At 55.5% G+C, this 26,049-nt stretch overlaps 1 protein-coding gene and 1 long non-coding RNA gene across 3 annotated transcripts; both read left to right on the top strand.

Annotated features, from left to right (window-relative positions):
* Window positions 1–24,186, top strand: MED10 (mediator complex subunit 10). Of its 2 annotated transcripts, none has more exons than XM_058715115.1 (4): window positions 1–195; window positions 1,524–1,607; window positions 4,252–4,354; window positions 24,151–24,186. In XM_058715115.1, the coding sequence occupies exons 1-4, from the start codon at window positions 74–76 to the stop codon at window positions 24,169–24,171; spliced, it is 330 nt and encodes a 109-aa protein (XP_058571098.1). In that variant the 5' UTR covers window positions 1–73; the 3' UTR covers window positions 24,172–24,186. The 2 variants fall into 2 exon arrangements, with proteins under 2 accessions (XP_058571098.1, XP_058571094.1); XM_058715111.1 differs by lacking the exon at window positions 24,151–24,186 and adding an exon at window positions 6,495–7,131 and having other exon boundaries at window positions 3–195.
* LOC131503631 (uncharacterized) lies at window positions 13,952–21,779 on the top strand. Its single transcript, XR_009257499.1, has 2 exons — window positions 13,952–17,514; window positions 18,671–21,779. It is a non-coding gene; the product is annotated as an uncharacterized LOC131503631 (long non-coding RNA).
* Window positions 24,187–26,049: the final 1,863 nt, after the last annotated feature.

Here is a 26,049-nt window from a genome sequence, read left to right as displayed (position 1 = left end):
TGGCGGCGGGCTCGGGCGGAAGCAGGAAGCGGCGGAGCAGGACCACGCGCGGGGCGGTGTTTGTTGTGGGGCCATGGCGGAGAAGTTCGACCACCTCGAGGAGCACCTGGAGAAGTTCGTGGAGAACATCCGGCAGCTCGGCATCATCGTCAGCGACTTCCAGCCCAGCAGCCAGGCCGGGCTCAACCAGAAGCTGTGAGTGGCGGCCCGAGTCCGCGGGCGTCTGCCGGGGCTGGCGGGGCGGCGTCTGCCGGGAGTCGCGCCGGGGAGCCGGGGAGCCGGGCCGCGGGGGAGCCGGGGCCTGGCCGGGAGCCGCCCCTCTCCGCCGTCGTCTGGGCCTGGTCTGGCTCCAGGCTGAGCGCCCGGGGCGGGCTCGCCGCCGCCTCTTGCCGGCCCTCCTCCCTCCCGCTCTGCTTTGCTGCAACCTTTTCTTGGGGGCCCATTTGGAGACGTCACCATGGGCCGACTGCAGTTTCTGGGCCTGATAATCAAAGCCTGTCCTCGAGCGCGTGTGACTCCTTCCTTTTCTCCTGGGCCCTCCTGGGGAGTTCTGTCCCCGTCCCCAGAGGGGAGGCGGACTTCACGGGGCAGTGCACCGGATTGAGCCCCGGAAGGAGAGGGATCTAAAACCACTTGCTGCGGAGGCCTGAATGTGGAGGAGTTGGATGGGGGAGGTGGTGAGGAAGGTTGCAGACCGTTTATTAACTTTTTTGGCAACAGCTCCGTGCTGGCCATGGTATTAGGCCCTGGGATGAACAAGAGGCAAATACGCGAACAGAATGTCCTGATGAAGAGCTCGGCTTTATAGGGGGTACAGACATCCAACATAATTACAACCCAGCGTTACAAACCCAGTGCAGGGGGACTAGCCTGGTGATCTCTGAAGCCTCCAAAAGGAGGCTGAGATTGAACCAGCCAGGGATGGTTTTCTTTTCCCCAGACTCGGAGGATGGGTTCTTAAGTGGGAGTCCGCTGCCCCGTGTTCTGAAATTGCACACAAAACCAGGTGGAAGTCAGGGTAATTGTTTTTGAGAGAAGATTGATAGTTTTCATCAGATTCTCAAAAGGGTTGGTTTCTTCCCCGCCCCCCCCCCCCCCCATTGGTTGTTTCTACTTTAGCAAAGAAAGTCAAGGGTTGCCTGGGTGACTCAGTGGTTAAGCGTCTGGCTTCAGCTCAGGTCATGATCTCGCTGTTCATGAGTTCGAGCCTCACATCTGGCTCTGTGCTGTCTGCACAGAGCCTGCTTCAGATCCTCTGTCCCCTCCCTTTTTGCCCCTCCCCTGCGTGCGCTCACTCTCTCTCTCTCTCTCAAAAATAAATACATGAAAAAAGGAAGAAAGTCAGATACCTGAGGGTATTCTCCAACTCCAGAGCTTTTCTAGGAATTCTGTAGCTAAACAGAGCCATGCGCCTTGTTGGGGTAAGGAACTCTGTCCCCTGTGGAGTTCTAGTTGGCCGCCTGGGTGGTGTTCCTGCTGTCATGTGAATTAACCACATGGCCCACTTTTGTTTTTTCCCCCAGGAATTTTATCGTTACTGGCTTACAGGATATTGATAAGTGCAGGCAGCAGCTTCATGACATTACTGTGCCTTTAGAAGTTTTTGAGTAAGTATCATTCTTGATTTTCATTTGAGTAGAATTCTTGTTTAATGATGCTATAATGACTCCTTCAGCTACTGGCATTTAGCACATTATAGGTGTTGGGGATAAGCCAGTGAAGATAGACAAAAATTACTTGCTTTCAGGGAGTCTGTGTTTTAATGGGATTAAAAACTAAAAAAAAAAAAAATCTACATATTGTTGAAAAAGAGTTAACATGTGAGTAAAGGTTTATTAAATATGTGAAAAACACCATAGGCTCTCAAAAGTCCATATTGCTTTTTTTCTTGAGGGATAAAAAGTTCTACTCGGGCTGTTATAAAAGAAAAAAGAAAAAACTATAGGCAGAAACAGCGTGAGAAGTAATTTGGTGTGATGTCTTTCAGGCTGCACTGGGAGTGCTAATTTTAGGAGATGGTAAATATCTGCTCTGGGGGGGGAAATAAAGGTTCTTAGACTAAGTGAAATTGGGAAGGCTGTTCACTGTTTGCTGCCGGAGAGCTGTGTGTGCCTGTCCTAGGCGTGGCCCAGAGAACGCCTCCAGGAAATAAAGTTACAGATTTGTTTAGTTCAGGTTTTATCACACTGATTTTACAGGTGAGAGAACTGGTAAGTAACTATGCCGGGCTGTGTGGCTCCTAAGTGTCAGAGTTAAGAGAAAAATTCTGGACTCGTCCTTCGCCCAGAGCCGATGTCTCTTGCCAGGCAGCGTCTCTCTCCGGAGGCGGAGCCAGCATTGATGGCAAGAGCATGTCAGTCCTTTTGGCCTTAAAACTGCAAATGTTGAGTCACTAGATTTCCTTGGACAGTTAAGGGAAACGTTACCATTTTAACGTCGCGGAAAGGTCAGAGATGCAGGGCCTCGTGACAGCACAGCTTAGGAGCTGCCCACATAGACGGGACACACAGGCTGCACTCTTACTGCTCTTGGCCCTGTCCTTTCTCCCTGGCCATGGTGTTGCGTGTTCTTAGCGTGTTCTGTGAGCCCATCGAGTTCTCCGCGTGCGTGTGTTACGGCTTTAGGCTCCCGGACGGTGGCTGCCTGCCTGCCTGTGAATTGCAGGAACGTGGAGGCTAATTTGCTTTTCTTGAAGTGTCCTCATTAGTGCTGTTCTGGCCGTGAATGTGTGGGATGGATGTCAGGCCAGATGCCAGGTGACTGCCCCAGCCTTCCGAAGGGCCAGTGAGAGAAAGGGATGGGGACTGATTGTGTATGGGCAGCAGGCGGTGCGGCCTGGGCCGCCATGGCCACAGCCAGTGGGCAGAAGGGACGGTTGAGATTCATCCGGGGCATTGGGACCGCGTTGGCCTCTGAGCTCCACCAGGTAGCAGGTGAGAACTGTCCGTCGACGTGTACGATGCGGGAGGAGTTTCCGGGGTCTCGGGCCTTTTTTAGCTCACGCTTCCAGACAGGCACACTGACTGTGGCAGAGAGAAAACTGTAACCCGTGCTCCTCTCTCCGGGACTGGGGGTTGATGTGTCCGCGGGAGCGCACTTGGCCCTCGGGCCTGGAGAGAGAGCCCCATCCGAACGCTGTTGCTGTTGAGACAGTTACTTGTTTCGGACACTTAAGCCTGTCAGGTGTTTTTCTTCAGAATTGGATGTGTTTTGTTCAGAACTAACCCTAACTTGGCTTCTTTCATTCCATCATTTCAAAAACATTACAATAAAATGGAATTTCTAAAACATGTGATGTATTGATTTTTTTATCTGTCATAATTAAAGGCCAGTTTTTATGCCATTAACAGTAACTGAACAGTGTTTTTGTTTTTTTTTAAATCTCTGAAGTGACAGTTTTTTGTTGGAGCGTAAACTGGACTTCGTGGCCGTGATTTCTTTTCCTTTGTAATGAGTAATTAGTGTAGCTGAAGGGTATGAAGGTCTGTAAGGTACGGAAGCGGGCACGTGGCCCACGGCTGGTAAACGTGGATATTCATCCAGCCAGTGCGCTTGGTGAAGTCTGCAGGGGAATGAAGACATGTTGGGGACTAGTGTCAGAAATCTCAAAAACAGCTCTACAATTTAGAAACAATTGGAGAGAATCCCTCTGTTAAATTCATGTTACTTGGGTGTATTTAGGGAAGTAGTGTGTCAGGGCCCCCGCCCCCCAAAAGTGGTACAACAGTTTGTGTGTAATCTTGGGGCCGGCAGGGCTGGGGCTGCCCCGTGCACCGCTCCCCGGCTGCTCCGGCAGTCCCCAGGCTCCTCTGCAAAGGGATTCCCCAGGGACCGATGGGGTGCCCCCCCCCGCCCCGGAGTGGAGGCCACATATTGGCGAGAACCCCTCCCCTCCCCAGCCTGAAACCCTGGCTCGCGTCGGTCCTCTCTTTGTCGAGAGCTGCCCGACCTTACAGGTTATCGTGAGGGTCAAGGGAACTGAAGTAGAGCGAACACTGAGGATGTGAAGCTCGCTTGGGTTGTAATTGGTCATTGCTTGGTTGCGTGAGTCAGTCGCGCCATTAGAAGTCATAGATCAAATCATCTATACTTGCGTGAATGGAAGAATCCTGATTCACTTGGTTCCCGGGCACTGTTTCGTCCAAACAAGGCCGTGTGAAGTTGTATTGCGCTCGCTCCTTTCTGTCCCTGAGAGAACTGAGAATAGGTGTCAGCCAGGAGAACGTTAATGGAGGTGTTTGCTGTCCCCAGATACATAGATCAAGGACGAAACCCCCAACTCTACACCAAAGAGTGCCTGGAGAGGGCCCTGGCCAGGAATGAACAGGTGAAAGGCAAGATCGACACCATGAAGGTAAGGCGCTTGTGAGCACAAGCTAAGGTCCGAATGTGAAGAGATCCTTACAAAGCAGATTTGGCCGATAGACCTTGTTCCTTTCCACACGTGGCAAAACGTGCACTATTTCCCACGGTGGCACAGCTGAGATCTCTGTGTGTAACGGGCGGTAAGTGACACAGAGCAGTGGAGGGCCTGGCCGGGGCGGACGGGACGCAGCAGGTGGCGGCCTGCCTTTTAGGAGAGCCCAGCGAGTTCTCGCGACGGTTCCTTGTCGCTGGCCAGCCGTTGGCACAAGACCAACTGCAGGTTGTACTTTGCTGCTTTTTGATGCCGTCTGTTCTGCCACTTCCTGGAATGATGGTTCCGGGGCTTAGAAGGTTCCGAAATCTTTATCCCCTGCTCCTTGTTCAGTGCTTGTCTCCAGCGCCTGGCTCCAGGCCCGTTCGTGCTGTGGCCCCTGTCCTCAGCGCTCCACAGAGCACTTCTCTGTGTGTTCTTTGCTTTGATGAGAACTAGAAAATTCCATGCATCTTGGACGTGAAATATGCGGGGCTTTTTTTCAATTTACATTGACTGAGTGGTGGTTCAGATTGGGGTGCGTGGTTCTTCCTTTCCCGCGCTGCACCGTCCCCTCGTCGCCCGTGCGTGCTGGCTTCGTGCTGCGAGCTCCCGCCTCCACCCACTCCTCACCCCTGCCTGGCTGCCCGGCCTCGTGTCCCCCTCCCTCCTGTTTCCTCTCGCGCGGCCTTCTCTGGAGCTCTGGCCTGTCCTCTGCACCCTCCATCCTCGGGGCTCAGCCTGCGTCTCCTCCTCAGGCCTTGGGGACCAACCTTTCCATGGGGTGCCTGAGGAGGAAGCCCCTCTTCCCTTCCTCTCCCATCTCGTCTGTGGCAGCCTGGGCTCCAGCACCTTGGGGACGAGCGTTGTGTCCCTGCTGGGGCCCAGCGCCCACTGAGTGCCAGGTCGATATCTTGTGTGTGCGGGGATGGCCACGCGGTGACCTCGGGGCTCGGGGCCCAGGGCTCTGTGGCTGAGCGCGGGAAAGGAGCAGAGAGGCCCTGCCTGGATGACCGTGACGGCTTTGTCACCTGCTGCCCTGGGTCGCCGGGCTTCCTAACGTCTCCCCCGGTGATCCGTCCTGGTGGCGGGTAGCCTGCCCCGCGCGTGACACTGCTGTGAAGGTCTGTGTGGTGCCCGCAGCTTCCTTCCTGTTTTGTCAGTTTGGGGTGCGTTGCCCTTGAGCTCAGCGTCACCCTCAGGACATCAGGCCGTGGTGGCCGGTGCCCTTGTGAGCGAGCGGACGGGTCGTGGGCTGTGTGCGCTCGGCTCCCGCTTTGGCCTCGCCCTGGTCGACTCCAGCGCCGCGGACAGCGCGGGGATCCCTGCGGGCGGTGACGCATGGGGACTGTGACCTTCAGCGCGCATCCGTCTCCATCATTGGAGATCTGTGCGGGTCTCGTGGCGCAGTTCCATGGCCTTCGTCTGCCCCGCGGACCGTGTGTTCAACCTTGCCCGAGTTCCAGCTTAGACGGTGGTCGTGTTGAGGTGCGGTGTCCCTTGAGAACATGTGTGAGGTCTGCTCGTGTCTTTAGAGCTGCCTTTTAGTGTGACTCTCAAGGAGAGGCTTTCAGATGCTGGCAGGTACTTCGCTGCTTTTCAGACCGGATTAGAACAAGTGTGAGGCGGATAAGTAGGATCAAGAAGCCGCAGCATTTGCAGTATAGAGGTTTCCAGGTGCTCCGAAAGCTTTGATCAAGCTGTTTGCACACAGCGAGTTTGACGTGGTTTGAGTTAATAATTGCTTAGTTAAATATTGTGTGAGGATTCCCGTTACGTGTGTTGTCTGCAAAAGTCATTTCCACATGTGTGGCTGGCACCTTACAGGAGGGGCTTTTCTAGTTGAAGTATTTATGTTGTGCTCATGGATTCCTCTCTCAGGTAGTTCGTTAACGTACCTCTAACACAGTTCTAAGCTCGTAGGCATTGCTCGTAGCCGGGTCATGAGCAGGCAGTGTGGACGGCCGCTTACACAAAGGGCAGGCACAGTTTCTGTTCTTTTGAGTTTGAGGCTTGGGGGGTGGGGAGTAAGTAGTCTGTAACTTGGGTGACGGGTCACCAACAAAGATACTTTGATGCTGTGTGTTTTTCTTCTTAGAAATTTAAAAGCCTGTTGATTCAAGAACTTTCTAAAGTATTCCCTGAAGACATGGCTAAGTATCGAAGCATCCGAGGGGAGGACCACCCCCCTTCCTAACTTCACCGCCCTGCTTTCTGAAGACCCTCCTGGTCTTGTGTAAGTCGCTGTGACCTTCAGGCAGGCTGGGACTGACCGCGGCACCAGTGCGGCTTTCCCGGGCCCGTCCTCCAGCCACCCTGTCCTCGTCCTTGGCCCTGGGGGACTGTGGGGCCCGGAGGGCTGGCAGAGCTGTGCTCCCGGCTGCCCCTCTGTCCCCGATGTGCGTCTGTTCGGTCCCTGAGCTTTCACATGGCTGGGGATCGTGAGTGCGATGCATTTAATTGTCCACAGCAGAGTAGTCTTGGGAATACTCGCTATAATAGTTAAATTAAGTTTTTAAAAATCCACCTGATGGTTTCTTTTTATGTGCTGTTTCTTTTCCATTTTACCATGGTTTCACACCTTAAAACAAAGAAAAATTGCTTTTATTTCAGCAATACTTTGAGTCGGTTTTGTGTTTTATGTTTTCAGTTATGGTGCATAAAGAATGTGTTCAGTGTGACTGTACATGGATTTCGATTAGACGTAAGCACATAATAAAGCCTTTAAGTATTTACATGATGTATTCCGTGCAGTGATTTTTATGACATTTTATAGTGTAGTACAGTATATCTTGTAAACCGTCAAGTATTGCTTCCCCCAAAGTGTGAGTAATATTCATACAATTTGTTCTCCAGGCAGAATTCTGGAGGCGCCTGGGGGCTCAGTCCGTTAAGTGTCTGACTCTTGATTTTGGCTCCGGTCACGATCTCAGTGTGAGATTGAGCCCTGAGTCGGGCTCTGCGCTGACCGTGCAGGGCCTGCTTGGGATTCTCTCTCTCCCTTTCCCTCTGTGCCCCTCCCCTGTTCACCTGCACGCTCTCTCGCTCTCTCTCTCTCAAAATAAATAAACATTAAAAACTACAGAGCAGCTTTGTGATTTCCTGCAGCCGGGTTCCTAGAGGGTGTACCATCCTGAGGGAGGCGGGTTCACGGACACCAGTGAAATGGCCCGGGGCTGCGCCTTTCAGCCGCAGGATGTGCAGGTCCCGGGAGCCTGGTTCCTCGTAAACTCGGGCGATTCTCCTGGGGCAGGACAGCGGCCGTGAGGAGGGATCCTTGGAGTGGGATGAGCACCGAGCACAGGGACCTGCTCCGGAACGTCTGCCTGTGCCCTGGGAGTTTTGTGTGGCTGCCGAAACAGAGCGCCACAAACCGGGTGGCTTAAAACAATGGAGGTTTAGCTTCTGGTTCCAGAGACCGGAAATGAAGGTGTCGGCAGCGGGGGGGGGGGAGGGGGGGGGTCCTTCCTGCCTCCCGCGGGGTTCTGGTGGCTCCGGGTGCTCCTGAGGCAGCGCTGCCCCGATCTGTGCCTGTGTTCACGTGGCTCTGTCTTCTCCACGTGTCTCCCCCGTCTCTCCCAGTGGTGTTTGTTGCTGGGCTTAGGTCCCACCTGGACAATCCAGGTCCAGAATCTTAATCGCACCTGCGAAGACTTTCAAAATAAGGTGACATTCACAGGGTCCAAGGGGACACACCTTTCTGGGGGCCACCACTCACCCACACGGTGTCCTGTTTGGTGGGTCTGGCCGTCAAGCGCCCTGGCTTTGCTGCTGGGGGGCTGCCGTGTCTGCACCCCCAGATCCATTCAAAGCGGGCTGCTGCCTGCGTGACTGCCTGATGAGCCCCTGTCACCCGGGGCCACGGGCCACAGCTTGAGTTTGAAGCTGCGGCCTGGTGAAGACGGTGAAGCTATGTGTGTCTACGTGGAGACAGAATGATACTTTTTCCTTCCTCTGTAAGATCTTTTTCTACGTTTTGAAAGCAAATACTAAGTTGTACAAAAAAGGAAGACACAGGCATTATGGTTTGGTGATGAGGAAGCGGCATTGTGGGTGACGGTGGTGGAAGTTACAGAGACCCAGATACAGGCACATACACGTGGATCCAGACACACACACACACACACACACACACACAGACCCACACAGGCACATACACACGGATCCAGATAGACACAGACACACAGACACACACACACAGAAGCATGTACACACAGATCCAGACGGACGTGGCCACGTGCATTGACACAGACACGTCAGTGACGACTGCATTACTGCAGGCGTGCTGGGGCCGGGGCGGGGGGTGCGAGGGAAGGCATTATGTGAAAAGGCAGTGACTGGAGCCCAGCTGCGGCTTGGGGGAGCTTTGGGATCCTGAGGACGGAGGCTCCGGAAGGGCACTGCAGCCTCCGTGGCAGCCTTGGGGAGCCCTGTGTCACGCCCACGGGAGGAACGGTAGCGTGAAGTGACCAAAGCCACACTTCCTCATCTGGGTGCAGAGCCCGCCGGCCTTCTCCCAAGCGGAGGACACGTCCTCTCTGGTGGCACATGCCGTGCAAGCTCCCACCGGTCCTTTATGTGAGTACGGCCTCCCAAAGCAGACGTTTAAAATGGGTTCCGATTTTTGGGTAAGTGCGCTGCAAACAGAGTGACGGGACGCACGTGTCCATTTAATTGTAAGACACGTTGGAGGGCGCCTGGGTGGCCCAGTCGGTTAAGCGTCTGACTCTTGATTTCGGCTCAGGTCATGATCTCGGGTTTGTGAGATCCAGCCTCGCATCGGGCTCTGCTCTGACTGTGCGGAGGCTGCTCGGGTTTCCCTGTCTCCCTCGCTCTCTGCCCCTCCCCTGCCTGCAGTCTCTCCATCCCTCTCAAAATAAAGAAACAAACTTAAACCACGTCGGAAGTACAGGCAGAGGACAGCTCTAAATCACCGGCCATCGTTTTGGGCTTTAGTTCCATCTGTGCACGGGATTGCATCCTGCCTCATCCACCAGTGACAGGAGGGGTGGGCCACCTGCATAGGAACCGTCTGGGTCACAAGCGGACTAAATGGTGGCACAGTGCCGTCCCAAACCTGACCTCTAATCTGGTGCTCAGGAGCAGAGGGCTTTATTACTGAACTGACGTGGTAGCAGCCTTGAGTATCAGTGGGGCGGGAACGAGCCTCGTCGGGGGCCGGCTGATGACCGCCTGTGCTGTGGGGCTGGAGAAGGAGGGACGGGGCCAGCCCTGTCCTTCTGGTCTTTGCACTGGAGGGTTGGTTTTCACTACATGGGCTCAGGAGCTGAACTTGGACTTATAAATGATTCCTCCAAAGGAGGTCAAGTCTGTTTGGTTTGGGGTGTCCGAGATGAACCACTTGGAGCTATTCTTGGGAACCCTGCCCCATCCCACCGGGAGCCTTGTGGAGGCCTGGGTGTGTGGGCACCCTGGTGGCCCTGCCCGCCCCACATCAGGCCTCCCCACGGTGCCAGGCGTTGAGGCAGACGGCTGGCCTCCAGACATACGCTGCGGAGGGGATCTGGCTGCCGCCGACTTTGGGAGCGCGAGAGCACGTGGTCACTGACCCGACGGAGAAAACGAAGCTGTTGTCCCTCCGAGTCTGCGTGGTGGCAGAGATGGCTGATGGGGATCAGTCACTGACTGTCCTGTCTCCTTTCACCCTCAGACCACATTCGCGAGGCCTCTCTTGTTCCCGCTGAGAGGGTTAGTGAACCTGGGACAGAAGGTGTGTTCCTGGGGTCTCGTACCCCCCAGGGGGTCTGTGCTCAGAGGCCACCGGTGAGGGGACCAGTGTGCTGCAGGAGAGGTGCTGGGGACAGTGGGCGGGACTTGGCCGGGGCTCCCAGGGAGGAGTGAAGAGACGTGGTGGGGACGTTCCTGCCAGCCTGTGCAGCCAGTAATGCCTTCTGTTTGCAGGAACTCCGATTGCCTCGTGCACCTGGAACCCCCCCCCAGGCCGGCCGGTGCCGCTCTCGCTGCTGGCATGGAGGGGAATGTGCTCGGACGGTTGTTCAGGAGGGGCGTGGGCAGGGCGGCGGGTGCCGGTCGTGGTCCATGGTCCCCGATCCGTGCCACGCGGAAGGCACCGTCTGTCCTGGCTCTGGAAGAGCCACGCAGGGAGCAGGGACCTCAAGGAACCCCACCGGGGGTGTTCCAGGCCCAGATCTGCAATTCGGTGTAGATGGTGGCCCCTAAGTCACAGAGGTAGCCAAAATAATAACTGTAGGATTCCCGTCGGTCTAACGATAGACGTGCAAATACGTGTGTGCCCGCCTGCGTTTCTGCACTGTGTAATGCATCATGGGCACCATGTGTATACAGACACACGCATGCATGTACGTATACACGTCCATAGAGTCCCCACCCCCTCCAAATTCACATGTCCTAACCACCAGTGTGGCTGTATTTAGAGATGGGACCTCCGAGGACGTTAAGTACGGTTAAGTGAGGTCGTGGTGTGGGGTCCTAATCAAATAGGATCGATGGCACCAGAGGAAGAAGAGGAAGGACGCTGGCGGGCTTGAAAGTCCACGTGGGGACACGGCGGGGACAGGGGGCCGTCTACAATGCACCAGGACCCGACCTCGGCAGCCCCATTGCCGACCTCTAGCCTCCAGAGCTGTGAGGAGCGGATGCCAGAGGTTGAAGCCGTCCGTCTGTGGTGCTTTGTTGGCAGCATTCGAGCTGGCTGGGACACACCTGTGTACTCTGTGCTTGGGACACGACAGCTTATCAATCTACAGACCGACCGACCAATAATGATCAGTCAATAAAGAGTCACACATTTTTACGATTTCTCTGTTAAATTTTACTTAGTCTGATTGCTAGTCTCGGTTCCCAGAGCCACTGTCTGATTATTTTGCCCATCACACCCAGCTCGTCCACGCAGTGGGGTGCTTTACACTGGCTGGAGGAGAGGGAGGGGGGAGGAGGAGGTGGAGGAGGGGGAAGGGGAGGGGGAGGAGGAGGCAGAGGAGGAGGCAGAGGAGGAGGAGGAGGAGGAAGAGGGTGGTTGGGGGAGGAGGAGGGGGAAGGGGGAGAGGAGGAGGAGGAGGAGGCAGAGGAGGAGGAGGAGGAGGAGGAGGAAGAGGGTGGTTGGGGGAGGAGGAGGGGGAAGGGGAGGGGGAGGAGGAGGGGGAAGGGGAAGAGGAGGGGGAAGGGGAGGGGGAGGAGGAGGCAGAGAAGGAGGAGGAGGAGGAGGAAGAGGGTGGTTGGGGGAGGAGGAGGGGAAGGGGAGGGGGAGGAGGAGGAGAGGGAAGGGGAGGGGGACGAGGAGGAGGAGGAAGAGGGTGGTCCCATGGCATCTCCACCGCGGGCAACCACAGCCTGCTTGGAGAAGACAAGACTCAGGTCCTTTGTTATCTTCTTGGAACTTTTCCAGCCTAGACATGAAGTCTGGGCAGAAGGGAGACAGACTGCTCCTCGAGGTGGGCACAGACCAATGGGGGACACAAGAGCTGTCTTCTTTGCCATTTTTGGCGGGGGGGGGGGGGCGCCGTTAGGATAATGAGGGTGGGAAGGGAGGCCAGCCTCGCTGTGCAGCTGAACACACACGCGCTGAGGAAACAAGGGATGTGCTGACGGAATATTTATTCCTGGCTTTATTTAGAGCATCGTCTGGTGCAGAATCAGAAATCCGCTAAGCAGCAGATAGGTGGGGCCGTCCTTCCCGTGTCCCGCTGCTGCTGGGACTTTGTGGGCTCTGGGGCTTTGTTTCCTCCCGCAGCCCTGACCCGTGTTCTGCTCCGGCCTCTGCAGTCCGGTCGTCAGGTTCTGTGGCCGAGTTACAGTCCGCGAGGCCTTTTACTGCCCGGTAAACGAAGGGACTCGTGTGCGAGAGAGGCAGGATTGTGAGAATCTCTCTTTCAGGAGGGCTTTCCCACCTTTCCATTTTTGTTGGGGAATGGTGTCTCACCTGGGCTGGGATTTCTCACTAGGACCCAGAGGCATTTACTTTGTCCACTGTCTTTTCAAGTTTCAAAGGCTTTTCGGGCATGAGCAATCTTAGGTAGAATAATGCTATCAATAATGTTTTAAAACTTACAGTGTTGGGGCGCCTGGGTGGCGCAGCCGGCTAAGCGTCCGACTTCAGCCAGGTCATGATCTCACGGTCCGTGAGTTCGAGCCCCGCGTCAGGCTCTGGGCTGATGGCTCGGAGCCTGGAGCCTGTTTCCGATTCTGTGTCTCCCTCTCTCTCTGCCCCTCCCCCGTTCATGCTCTGTCTCTCTCTGTCCCCCCAAAAAAAAACCAAAAAACAAAAAAAAAAAACGTTGAAAAAACTTACAATGTTGTATAACTTATCTCATTTGATAATTGCAATATACATTGAAAATAATTATGTACGCGTGTGCGTGTATAATTTCATTGCTTTCATTTTGTTACGGTTTTATTTGGTTGCCATCATTATTAGCCTCTATCACTCTTACAGGTGTGTAGGCAGCAAATTAGGGAAGGTTCAGCTAACAATTGTGAAAAAAGATGGGGCTTAGATTTCTTTCTCCTGTGGGAAGCGATTTGAAGTTGTCTGCCCAGAGCAGCTACAGCTCCTCCCAAGCATTAACCAGGCTCCACAGCGATACACCTTTGTCAATGCCACTTGTAGCAGATGGTCTTGCCTTCACATCACAAGATGGCTGCTCTCCCTCCGGGCACAGCGACTGCATTCCAGGCAGGGAGAACGTAGAAGAGGAATGGGGAAAGGGTGACAGAAAGACCGCGACTGCGGAGGCCTCGCCATTTCATTCTGGAGGAACTGTCTCCTTGAGGGGCTTGTACTGCGTCTCATTGGCCAGGATGGTGTCTCTTGGGCACCCCGAATCGTGAGGGTGGCGAGGGGATCTAGATCTTAGCTTTTACGGCCTGTAGGGCAGAGGCAGGTCAGGAGGGAGGGGACTGGGAAAGGGAGCTGTCAGGTGACCTACAGGGCCCCTTCTGGCACATTCAGGACATGAGACCTGGATTTCCAGGTAGCAGGTGCTGACGTCGATTCTTTTCCGCAGAAGCTCACTTGTAGGGGTAATTTAAGGCCAAAACCTTAAATTTCGTGGAAGTAAATTTAGATCCCAGATGCAGCGCTAGGAGTGTTTCAAGTTTAGTTTACTTGGCGCACACGTGGTGTCTTTTGTATTATGAGCCGAAGGTACAAAGCTACGTGTGGTCCCGCTGCGTGGACAGCGTGTGGAAGGAGAAGGGGCAGGACGCAGGGCCCTCCCCAGGCTCATCCCAGGCGCCGGGCGATAATCTGGACGCCAGAGATCAAGAGCAGGTGGAGCCTGTGACCCACTTCTCCTTTCGCCAGGGAGCTGAGTGGCCTCGGCAGTGCCTTGCCCCAGGTCCTTGTCACGCCTCTGACCCGGCTTCACTGTCGTCCCTGCCCGTGTGGTCCTTCTTAGTGGCTCCAGAGGCCGCCGTGGCCAGTGCTGGCTCTGGTCCTCCAAGGCCAGGTGGAGGAGCCCCGGGTCCCTGAGCTGCAAGAGCCTTGGGTGCCCCGTGGTTCTAAAGCTTCCTGCAGCTGGAGGGGGCGGGGGAGGGGAAGCGGGGGCCTGGGGAGCGCGGGGACAGCCATCGGCCTCTTCAAAGCCCGCTGCCCCACACGTGCCCCGCTTCTCCCCAACATCTGCCGTCACCTCTTCCACCTCCTTGTGTTCTCCCTTCTCCAGGCTGGGTTCCTGCAGGGTCTGCTGCCCCCCAGCCCCACCCCTGCCCCCCTTCTTCTGGAGAAGGCCCTGAGCTCCGTCCAGACCGTCTCAGCTGCCCTCCTAGGGAGGCGCCGAGTGTGAGATGCGCTCGGGATGAAGGAGAGACTGGTCTTTTCCGCCCCGTCCTCCCTTCCCGCCCTCTCTGTGTGCTACCCCAGGCGACATTGCAGGACCCTTCTGTTAACTGGGCGGGGCCCCATGTTCGGGGACCTGTGCACGTATTGTAGCCTGTGGGCATCCCGTGTGTGCCGAGGCATTTATGAATTTGTGAGTGTGTGCAGACGGGAGCGTTTAGTGTCCAAAGGGATGCTAACGCGGTTGTCGGCGGATTTAATCAAAGGAAGCAGCTGGGGCCCCGGCAGAGAGCAGAACAAGAGATGGGCCTTTCATGTAAACTGTCTTCTGACCTCTTTAAGTTTGAGATGGGAGTGGAAACCGAAGGCCTGTCTTCAGGGTATATCCTGCCCCACGGTGAAGCCAATGGTGTTGCAGGAGCAAATGGAGGCCGTCATTACTGTTATTAATAACCGTTTACTCACCGTGCACAGTGTGCAGCCAGGCTCTTCGCACAGAGCGTCGCGGCCTCCCCACGTAGAGAAGGCGGGCCACGCAGTATCGATCTGGACCGGTTTTTCTTCCTGCGTCTCGTGTTAAGCTTCAGTGGTCCTGTTGGTACAAATGTACAGCAAGCGAAATCAGAGAGCGTGCTTAGCGCTGTTATCTCACGTGCTTGTTTTCCACCTTGAAAAATGCAGACAGCACAGTGTGGATGGCATATGCCAGCCCCCAGCTTATTAAGTCCAGATATCTTCCCGGCAACCACAGATGCTCTAAGTATGCGTCCACGCTTCTGCTTATACAGAAGCATGTGTGGGTGGCTCAGTCAGTTAAGCGTCCGACTTCGGCTCAGGTCACGATCTCACGGGTCGTGACTTTGAGCCCCGCGAAGCGCTCCCTACTGTCAGCACAGAGCTCCCTTTGGATTCTCTGTCCCCACCCCCTCTCCCCCCTGCTCGCTCTCTCTTTCTCTCTCTCAAAATAAACAAACTTAAAAAAATACAAACAGGATCACGTTATACACACTGTTCAGCCTCTCACTGTTTTTACTTACAGTATCTCTGGAGATGCCCTCCTGTCAGCATGTGTGGGGCCACCTCAGGCTGGCACCAGAGCCTTGTCCCCCGGATGCGCTGTCCAGCACCCACACTGTCTCCGTCGGGTGGTCCTTGGGCCCTTCTCTCTCAGCTCTAGCACAGATACCACAGGATGCACCTTTGTTCAGTACCGACGACATCGGAGCGTATCCCTTGAGATTAATGTCTTGAAGGGGAGTTGCACGTATATACATTTTCATAATTATTGCCAGATTGCTAGCCAGAGAGAGGCCCCGAGTAGGTCTCCCAGCGTGGAGCTCGGAAGCCCTGAGCCGGGACTGACCTCCGAGTTGCTGAGCACCAGTTCTCTGGACCCTCTGCACAGGCAGGCAGACCTCCAAAGCTCAAGGTTTTCTGGGTGTCCTTCCAGTGGTCGTGTATGTGTGCTGAGGTCATGTGCGTGCTCGCTCCCTTAATCCCCCAAATAGTCCGGAAAATCTCCCCGGGCTGGGACGTGTGGGTCCCGGGAGCACTGGAAGTGCTTGGGGAGGTGCAGGCCCCACAGCGATGGCCGTGTCTGGCCAAGGAAATCAGAGATGTGTCCCCTTCTCGCCTTCCAGACACGGGCGTCCACGTTCATGCAGGAGTCCGGCTGGGGAGGAGGGATGCAGACCCCGAACAAGCCGGCCCCGACTCTTGTGTGGCTCGGAGGCCGTGGTTGGAACAAGGGGAAGGGTGGCTCTGTGTGCGCTTGGCTGGCTCATGCCAAGGTCAGTACGTCCGTTTCTGCTTTCAAATAGCTTCAGTGCACCCATGGTCAGAAATACAGTTTCCATCCCCTTCCGGGACCACGTACCCAAAGCCTCACAGAATCATACCTACTTTGGCCATACGTGTGAGCTTTGACCTACCCGACCCTCCCCCTCCCCTCGCTTCCCCTCCCCTCCTTTCTTTCTCCTTCTCTTCCCAGAAGCAATGGTGATCCACTAAATTGGGTTCACAGCCCATGGAGGGGCCCCTACCTGCCGAGGGAAAAGTATGCTGTGCTCCCCCAGTGTTCTTGTGATGAGAGGCGCAGTGTTGATTCAAGCCACCCAAGGTTAAAAGTGGCTGAATCTCACTGCTCTGTTATCACTCCTCTGTCCTCACCCGTGTCCGCCCCCGCCGTTTGGCCTTCCTCCGGCCAGCTGGCCATGGCTGGGCGCCCTGCACGGGTCTGACATGAAGGAGGCCCCGTGGGCCCAGAGTGACGCTCTCAGACCTGGTGGCTCCTTCCCCCATCTGTGTGACGTCTGCAAGGGATGGGCTGTGGATCAGACGGTCACCCAGGGCACAGGTGAGTGGTCCGTGCGTGTGGAAGCCTTCTTCCCAGGAAGGGCGAGGAGGAGGAAGAGAAGGACACTGACACTGAAGGAAGGTTATTGTCACAACAGTTGTGTCCTCCCACTTGGCCATGGAAGCGGATCCGGAGAAGCTGAGTCCCGGCCAAGGGCCCAGGCTGGCGGAACTGGCTTGGGGCTGGGCTGCCTTGCCCCAAGCTGGAGAGCCGGCTGCGGCTGTCCTTCCGTGGACAGCCCTTTTCCTCTGCAGCTGCTGGTGTGGCTCTGGCCGTGTAGTTAGTACGCGCCGGTCGGGCTGTGGACAGCCCAGGAACACGCCGTGCGCGTGGCCTTTCAGAGCGGCCTGCTGGCACCGTGGAGCCGGGAGACGTCCGTTTCTTTTGGGAGCAAAGCAGCGCCGATCTGTAACCACACACTTGGAAATGGGACACTGCCCTCTAAGGACACCTCAGTTGACCGGACGGCCGCCTGTCCCCGAAGATGTCCTCTGAGGTGGGCAGCCCACGACCGGCCTCCTGCAGCCCCTGTCCACTCCACCCTCTCGGCACATGGCTCCTACCCCTGGAGTGGCGGGGGTGGGTCATGGCAGATGGGGCCCTCGGGAACCGCTCGCTCAGACGGAGGAGGCTGAGGTCCAGTTGGGCTTTGCAAAAAGAGCTCTGGGATGGATGCTGGGATGTCGTCTCTCAAGATTGCTGTGAAGAGGTGAGCAATCCCAGCCGTAGGAGCAGAAGGTAAAGGAGTAGGACGGAGAGGGAGCAGGGAGAGAGACTGCTTCCGGTCCTGGGCCAGGGCCTCATGAGAGGCGAAACCCTGTGCTTACATCCCCAGGCTTTTGCGGGGCACGAGACGTGGAACGCGCTGCCACCGGACCAGCCACGAGCAAGCTTCTCAGCTCCCGTGTCTTCCTCCAGGGCCGTTAATGATACGGATCTGAGATACTTTGAGGTTCCCCTCTCAGTCGCTGCAGCTTGAACTATGTACGTCTTACCCGAAGCTCCTCTCAGTTCTCTAAACATCTGTTTGGTTTCAGCTGAAGACCAAATGTTGGAATTTTCCTTTTTCTTGATTTCTAGTGTCAGTGACCCCAGTGTGGCTCACTCCTCCCCCGTTATCTTCCACTCACGCACCGTCTCACTGTGCCCTGGCTGCTGTGTTCCCAGCCAGGGCTAAAATGTTACAGATGGTCACCATTGCCGGGTTCCCGCAAAGCCGTGATGCCTTCTAAACTCCGTATCTCTGATGGGCCGGGGTCCCTTTAGTTTTGAAGGAATCCATTCTCAAAACTTTGGAGATGGAAAGTTATTGGTACCTAGAGCTGGAAGAAGCCTGGGCCTTCAGGTGGTAGGTACCACGACTGCTTTTGCCGAGAACCCTCCGCAGAGGAGCGTCAGTGTCCCCAGGGCCTCTTTGTGAGTGCCAAGGGAAGAACTTGGTCCGTCCCCAGGCCACCCCCTCCTTCCACCTCTGAACGCTGGATTGTCAGAAAGTTCTCTTATGTGGTGACCAAGTGTGTTTGCCTGCAGCTTTCCTCTGGTGGTTTCAGTTTTGCTCTCCCTGGAACAAGATAGCCGTATGTCTACTGACAGTTCCAATATTATGTATTTTGGGGTCTTCTCAGTAACTTTCCATTTGAGTGAACTTCTATCTATCTATCCATCCATCCATCCATCCGTCTTTTATTTATCTACCCATCCATCCATCCATCCATCCATTCATCTGTTATCTATTGTATGTCTATTTATCTATCTATCTATCTGTCCATTATCCATCCATCCATTCATCCATCCATCCATCTGTCCATCTGTTATCTATCATCTATCAATTATCTATCAATCATCTATTATATATCGATAGGCTATCTATCATCTATCAATTGTCTATCATCTGTCTATCCGTCCATTATCCATCCATCCATTCATCTATCCATCCGTCTATCTGTTATCTATCGTCTATCAATCATCTATCAATCATCTATTATGTATCGATGGGCTATCTATCATCTATCAATCGTCTATCGTCTCTCTCTCTCTCTCTCTTTCTCTCTCTCTCTCTCTCTTTCTGTCTGGTTGATACACCCTAAGATGACTCTCAATGAGTCACACTCGTGTATAATCCCCTCTCCCTTGAGTGCAGGTGGAACCTGTGAGTCCTAACCAATAGAGTGTAACCAAGGAGAGGACATGTGCCTTCCCAGACCACATAACATCATCTAACACGCCGTCTTAGCAGACTGGTGTGAAAGACATTCTTTCTTCCACTGGCCTTGACGATGCAAACGGCCATGTTGTGACCTGCCTGTGGAACCGAGGTGGCCTCCAGTGACAGCCTGTAGGAATCATAGTGCTCAAGGAGATAAATTCTGGAGCTGGAGCTCTTAGCCAGTGTGTTCATAAACACAATGTGTTACGAGGTAGGACACCTGAATTATGACCGTTGTTTATCTCACTTGTCCGAGAGTCTGACACCGGGCTGCACAGACTTTAGCAGCAGACCATTCATGAGCTCATGCGGCAGGCGAGGAGCTGTGAATTTCTTCCCTTCGTGGGTGGGATGGAGCCCCCCCTGCACGCAAGGACTGTTTCTTGATAAAGAAGAGGCTGGGAGGAGACTCCGGAAGACCTCCCTGCCCTTCCTCTGTTGTGCTCCCTGGTGCGGGAGCCTGGTCCCTGCACCCTGCATCGCTCCAGACCCCTTGCTGGTGGATCGAGCTAGTGCTGCTTGTCGTGGATGAACGTCCACATCCCAACCCCCAGAACCTGGGAATGCTATTCTGTACGGCAAAGGGGACTTTGCAGCTGGGATTAGGTTAAGCATCATGAGATGGGGAGGCTGTCTGGATGATCCAGGTGGGCCCAAAGTAACAATAAGTGTCCTTATGGGGGAACGACAGGCAGGAGATCAGAAGAGGAAGTGGGAAAGTCACAATGGAGGTAAGAGGTTGGGGTGATGTGAGGGAGGGGCTACACACCAGACAATGTGGGTGGACCCAGAAGCAGAAAAGACAGGAAAGGGATTCTCCCCTGGTGCCTGCGGAAGGAACCCCCGGCGACTCCTTGACTTTAGCCCAGTGAGACCGATTTCAAAATTCTGGTCTCCAGCACTGTAAGAAAATACATTTGTGTTGTTTTCAGTGTGTGGTGATTTCTTACTTGCAGCGACAGGAAACATACAGCTGCCCTTTCTGCAAGAGGAATACCTCTCTTGCCTACCGCCACGGGGCTGATGGGGACCCTGTGTGGACGGAGCTCTCTCATCCGTGTTGGGCTGGGCCATGTGACTTGTGTCGTCCCATGAAGTGTGGGCCCTTCCAGGGCCCGGCACAGCCTCCTTGGTGGTCCTTGACCCGCCCTGACCCCCCTTGTCTGCCATGAGGACAGCACACCTGCTCTTCAGCCCAGACCCAGGTGTGATGGGCACTGGAGCAGAGTGAGAAATAGGCCTTCCTTGTGAGCCACCGAGGTGGTTTGTCCCTGTGCACAGCCAGGCTTCTGGCCTGGGTCGGCCCGTGGGCGGCATTGGAAGGAGGGTTGCAGCAGCCAGGGTGTCTTTGCTGCTTGTCAACCCCAGCAGGTGTTCCAGGACCCTCTCCCCTCCCTTCAGCCCCAGCAGGTGTCCCAGGACCCTCTCCCCTCTCCCCTCTCTTCAACCCCAGAGCCGGCCCTGTACCCTCTCCCCTCCCTTCAGCCCCAGCAGGTGTCCCAGTACCCTCTTCCCTCCCTTCAGCCCCAACAGGTATCCCTGGACCCCCTCCCCTCTCCCCTCCCTTCAGCCCCAACAGGTGTCCCAGGACCCTCTCCCTTCTCTCCTCTCTTCAACCCCAGAGTTGTCCCTGGACCCTCTCTCTTCTCTTCAGCCCCAGCAGGTGTCCCTGGACCCTCTCCCCTCCCTTCAGCCCCAACAGGTATCCCTGGACCCTCTCCCTTCTCCCCTCTCTTCAACCCCAGAGTTGTCCCTGGACTCTCTCTCCTCTCTTCAGCCCCAGGAGGTGTCCCCGGACCCTCTCCCCTCCCTTCAGCCCCAGCAGGTGTCTCAGGACCCTCTCCCCTCCTTTCAGCCCCAACAGGTGTCCCAGGACCCTCTCCCCTCCTTTCAGCCCCAACAGGTATCCCAGGACCCTCTCCCCTCCCTTCAGCCCCAGCAGGTGTCCCAGGACCCTCTCCCCTCCCTTCAGCCCCAGCAGGTGTCCCAGGACCCTCTCCCCTCCCTTCAGCCCCAGCAGGTGTCTCTGGACCCTCTCCCCTCCCTTCAGCCCCAGCAGGTGTCCCCGGACCCTCTCCCCTCCCTTCAGCCCCAACAGGTGTCTCAGGACCCTCTCCCCTCCCTTCAGCCCCAGCAGGTGTCCCAGGACCCTCTCCCCTCCCTTCAGCCCCAACAGGTATCCCTGCACCCTCTCCCCTCACCCTTCTCTTCAGCCCCAGCAGGTGTCCCAGGACCCTCTCCCCTCCCTTCAGCCCCAGCAGGTGTCCCAGGACCCTCTCCCCTCCCTTCAGCCCCAACAGGTATCCCTGCACCCTCTCCCCTCACCCTTCTCTTCAGCCCCAGCAGGTGTCCCAGGACCCTCTCCCCTCCCTTCAGCCCCAGCAGGTGTCCCAGGACCCTCTCCCCTCCCTTCAGCCCCAACAGGTATCCCTGCACCCTCTCCCCTCACCCCTCCCTTCAGCCCCAGGTGGTGTCTCTGGACCCTCTCCCCTCCCTTCAGCCCCAGCAGGTGTCCCAGGAGCCTCTCCCTTCCCTTCAGCCCCAGGTGGTGTCTCTGGACCCTCTCCCCTCCCTTCAGCCCCAGCAGGTGTCCCTGGACCCTCTCCCCTCCCTTCAGCCCCAGCAGGTGTCCCTGGACCCTCTCCCCTCCCTTCAGCCCCAGCAGGTGTCCCAGGACCAGGACCCTCTCCCCTCCCTTCAGCCCCAGGAGGTGTCCCTGGACCCTCTCCCCTCTCCCCTGCCTTCAGCCCCAGCAGGTGTCCCTGGACCCTCTCCTCTCTCTTCAGCCCCAGGAGGTATTTCTGGCAGCTGCTATGTGCTGGCTGTGGTTCCAGCTTTTGCCTTGTGGCCCCTCCTGAGGACCAGCTCCTGCAGGGGACCTGGCCTCTGGGCTCCACTAACCTCTGCCTCTCTCTGGTAGTCCTCCCATCCCGGGGGAGGGTTCTCCTGCTTTAGCCAATCCTTGGGTTGCCTCATGGTTTGGTTTTCTATCTCTTCTAACATCTTTGTAACCAGTTTCCCATATTAAATGTTGTCTATTGAACTGTCTGGTATGGTCCTTGTTTTTCTGGCTACGTAGAGCTGGAATAGCTGGTGAGTGAATTAGAAAGGAGAAAGACGACAGCTGTTGGCAAAGGAAACAGAACACGACATGCGGACGTGTTTTGGCGGTAGTAGGGAATATGAGAGATGCACGGACCCTTCCCCCTACGAAGTGCAATTTACAGATGCTTCATTCTTGCAGATGATGCTGAAACCCCTACTCTCTTTCTTAGGCAGACACATTCACGCACATGCACACGTGTGCGCGCATCTGTCTGTGGGGCCCCCAACTGCACGTCCTTGGGAACGGGTAAAGCTTCCTGGGAAGCTGTGATCTAGAGGTTCTGGATGGAAGCATACGGGAAGAGAAAACACTGCATGTTTGCAAAAAATGGCAGCGATGATTCCCCTCCCTGTCTGCAGTGTGACGTCCGCTCTCTTCTGTCAGGAGGTACCGTCTGTTTTTCTCCTGCTTGAATCTGGGCCGATCTCACGACTTGCTTTGACTGACAGTCGGTAACGGACGTGGTGCCGTGTCAGTGCCAAGTGCGGGCTTCACGGGGCCGTGTGTGCTTCTGCGGTCTCCTGAGAACCCTGCCCGGCTGCCGTCGTGGGCAGGTCAGGGCTGGTGTGCAGGAGGATCAGAACCTCGTGGTGTAGACTGACCTACCCAGCGGAGGCCCCCTGGACCGGCCAGTCCCCAGCTGACCTGGAAGCCGAGCTCAGGTCCGTGAGAGAGCCCCGCTGAGCCCAGAGCTGCCCGCTGAGTCCAGGCCAGATGTCACTGAGGAGGAAGACTTGTAGAGCTGGCCCGGGGTCCCCATGAACACAAACACGACACAGTACTCGGAGAGGAAGTTAAAAGCATAATTGTGTGCAGCCTGAGCCCAGTTCTGTGGACCTTTCCAGGTCTACTGGTGAGAGGCTCTGGGAGGAACAGCAGGCCCACAGATGGACCGGGATTTCAGCGTTCAGGGCCATTGCAGCTGGGCGAGAGGGGGGGCCCGCTGCTGCTCAGTGTCCTAGGACCCTTTCACCAAAGCCTCTCTTCACAGCGGAGAAGGACTCCGGCCTGGATTCCTGGTCTGGAAGCAGGGATAGAAGATCTGCCTCAGGGGGCACCGGGGTGACTCAGTCCGTTAAGCCTCCCACTCTTGGTTTTGGCTCAGGTCTTGGTCTCGAGGTTTCTTGAGCTGATAGCCTGGAACCTGCTTGGGATTCTCTCCCCTCCCCTCCCCTCCCCTCCCTTCCCCTCCCTTCCCCTCCCCTCCCCTAATAAATAAGCGAATTAAAAAAAAGACCTTCTGGGGCGCCTGGGTGGCTCGGTCGGTTGGGCGTCCGACTTCGGCTCAGGTCATGATCTCACGGTTCGTGGGTTTGAGCCCCGCATCGGGCTCTGTGCTGACAGCTCGGAGCCTTCTATGTCTCCGTCTCTCTCTGACCCTCCCCCATTCATGCTCTATCTCTCTCTGTCTCAAAAATAAAAAATAAAGGTAAAAAAAAAAAAAGACCTTCCACAGAACATTTTTTGAAAAATCACTCGTCTCACTTAAAGAATAATGAATACTGTCTAGTTTAATAGGCTTGCATTTGCTCTAAATAAAAGAAGTTAAAGTTTGTCTGCCTTGAGCAACATTGTTGGCACAGAAAGTGTTCCTTGTTTTACCCTGGTGCTTTTTGTCCCTTTGGTGTGCTTGTGGCCCCTGGTTGAAAAGCATGGTGGTGGGGTGGGCTGGGGAGGGTGTAGAATCGTGGGACAATTGGCTCCTAGGGTTTTAAACCCAGTTACCAGTTGGTTCTTGGACCCAGGTCTGCATTTTCAGCAATGCCTGAGGGCCAAGTAGGCAAAGTGCCATTAATAGGTGCTTAATATGCACTAATTAGTACCCCTCTGCTGGGGAGAAAAGAAGTTTGCTAGAAGATGAAACGAACAAGGTACGTGTGAAACAAGGAACTCACGTCTAAGCGACTGTCCCGCATGGCTCTCCATGCAACGCGGGTCGTCTCTTCCGAGGGGAGCCCTTTGGAGGGAACGCTGGTCAGATGTTCCTCCTGCTTCTGCTCCGGGGTCTTGTCACGGCCCGTCCTCCTTGCTTCTCCGCAGTCTCTGCCTTGGAGCACACGCCATTCCGATCCTGGCGGGTTCTTGTTCCCCTAGTGGTGAGTCGGCCTGGGACCAACATACCAGTTGCAGAAACTTTCCAGTTTTTAATTGTGGATTTCAGAATTTCGGGATTGTTGGCTACTGTGTTTCTATTGCTCTCATTACTTGTTGATGATGCTGGCTTCTGCACAGAGCTGTGCAGTTGTCAGAGCGGGGGACTCTCGGTGATGATGAGGCCACAGAAGCCCTTCTTTCCTTGCCCTTCCAGGAACCCAGTGGAAGAGCATAGGCTTGGAGAAGAGAAGAGGAAACCATGGGACACCAGCCAGGGGTAGGGAAGGTGCTGAGGGGCAGTGGGTTCCTCCTGACCCCCCCCCCCCCCCCCCACCCCCCGGGTCCAGAGCACAGTGGGAGCCCAGACTCATTGGACACTGGTGCAGGCTTGTCCCACACCACGGGTCACTGTTGATGGTGCTGTCCCTGCACCGAGGGTGATGCTGTAGGTCTTGAAGAGAAGAGGTAGGGACTACGCTTCCCAGAGACACCTCACAACACCTCCTGTAGCCAGAGACACCCTGGGACACGATGGCACAGGCTGGAAAGTCTTCCTGGCATGATCGACGGCCAGTTTATAAGCACTTGTGCGCATATGTGTTTACGGAGCCGGGTATCCCTGCTGTGACAGCCCTCTGGTATTTACCAACTGGTGCCCTTACACAATTCTTATAAAATAATGCATGGACGGGACAAGAACAACTGTGAGCACCACGGTGCCTCTTTATCAGAAAGTTTCCAATCCTGTCTCTCCCACTTCCTCTCCCCTGCCCTCTACCCAGGGTGCTGCCATTATTGTAGGGTTCCGGCCATAACAAGAAAATTCTTTCATTTAGAGATGAATTTTCAGGCCCCAAGATTATTGCTCTTACGGTACAACTATTGCTTTTGGGAGTGGCTGGCAAGTAATATTGTCAGATTTATTCTGAAACCAGAAATGAAGGTCAATTAAATGAACCTTATTATTAAAGAGTTCACTAATTATGCAGCGTTGCACGTTCATTAGCTGCCCCCTTTGACAAAGGTAATAATGATTTTGAAGCTACATACAGAGAGAGGCGGTATCCCGTATATAATTGCATATGCATGAGGGAAAAAAATCATTGATTTTCTTAGCGCCTTTAACCCGTTAGACGAGTGTGTGCCGACTTCAGGTAAGTGATGCCAGGCTGGCACGTTCCCTTGGATGCTATTCTTTTCTCATGTGTTGACACATATGTTCACTACTTCCTGTCCCTCGTAACCTCTTGTACGTTAATGGCTGATGGATAATATGGCCCCCAAATACGAGTGCAAGGAGAGGTGAGAGCTGGCCAGGGTTTTCGCCTCCAGTCAGCCTCTGCCTCAGGAAGCCTGATGGTGCCAGGGCACCTCTGTCGCGTCTCAGAGCCAGCGTGCACGGTTCCCTGACCTGCCAGCGGGGATGGCCAGGCCCGTCCCCTCCTTCCAGGGGGCGAGGAGTGGTGTCCAGTGTGGGACACGCGTGGGGCACCAAGGTGAGGCTGAGCTTCTGGAGCGGGGCCCTTAAAGCCACGTCTGCTGCCTCCTCTGCGGGTGACGGTGCCGTGTGGCTTCTCGCGGGGACAAGCACTTCTGGAGATAAAGGCGGGGCCGGAAAGGTGCATCCTTGACTCAGGGCCCTGGGGGCCCTTCTGCTGGCCACCCACCCACCTTCTCTTGCCTCAGCTGTTGGAAACCACGTTAAAAGCTAGAGCGGGGTTCAGGTTCTGGGTGGTAGGTGTGGCAGTGGCTCTCCTGGGCCTTGGAGGGCCCCTCCGAGCCTCTGCGCCTTCTCTGGAAGGTGTCTGTGAACTAGCGATGGGAAGGTCAAGAGGTTGCCGCTGAAGGTCACGGAGAAGGGGAGTCTGGCCACTGTGAAGTTACCAGATCAGTCAGCGGAAAAGTGGGGTTCAGAGTGGTGGAAGCGGAAATCACTTGAGATTTCTCCCCCAAAGCCCTCCTTTCGTAGATCAGAAGGCTGGCTCGGGAGGCACAGAGTGGGGCCTGGAATCTGGGCCTTGGGGTCCCAGGATGGCTTCCTACCACCCCTGTGGGTCGGCCTCTTCCGTGGGAGACAGAAGCTGGCTCCTCAGTCAGGGTCAAACAGCCACCC

Source organism: Neofelis nebulosa, chromosome 1 (genome assembly GCF_028018385.1).
Source record: "Neofelis nebulosa isolate mNeoNeb1 chromosome 1, mNeoNeb1.pri, whole genome shotgun sequence".
Taxonomy (NCBI): Eukaryota; Metazoa; Chordata; class Mammalia; order Carnivora; family Felidae; genus Neofelis; species Neofelis nebulosa.
The sequence above is the reverse complement of the archived record's forward strand: the minus strand, read 5'-3'. Positions and strand labels throughout refer to the sequence as shown.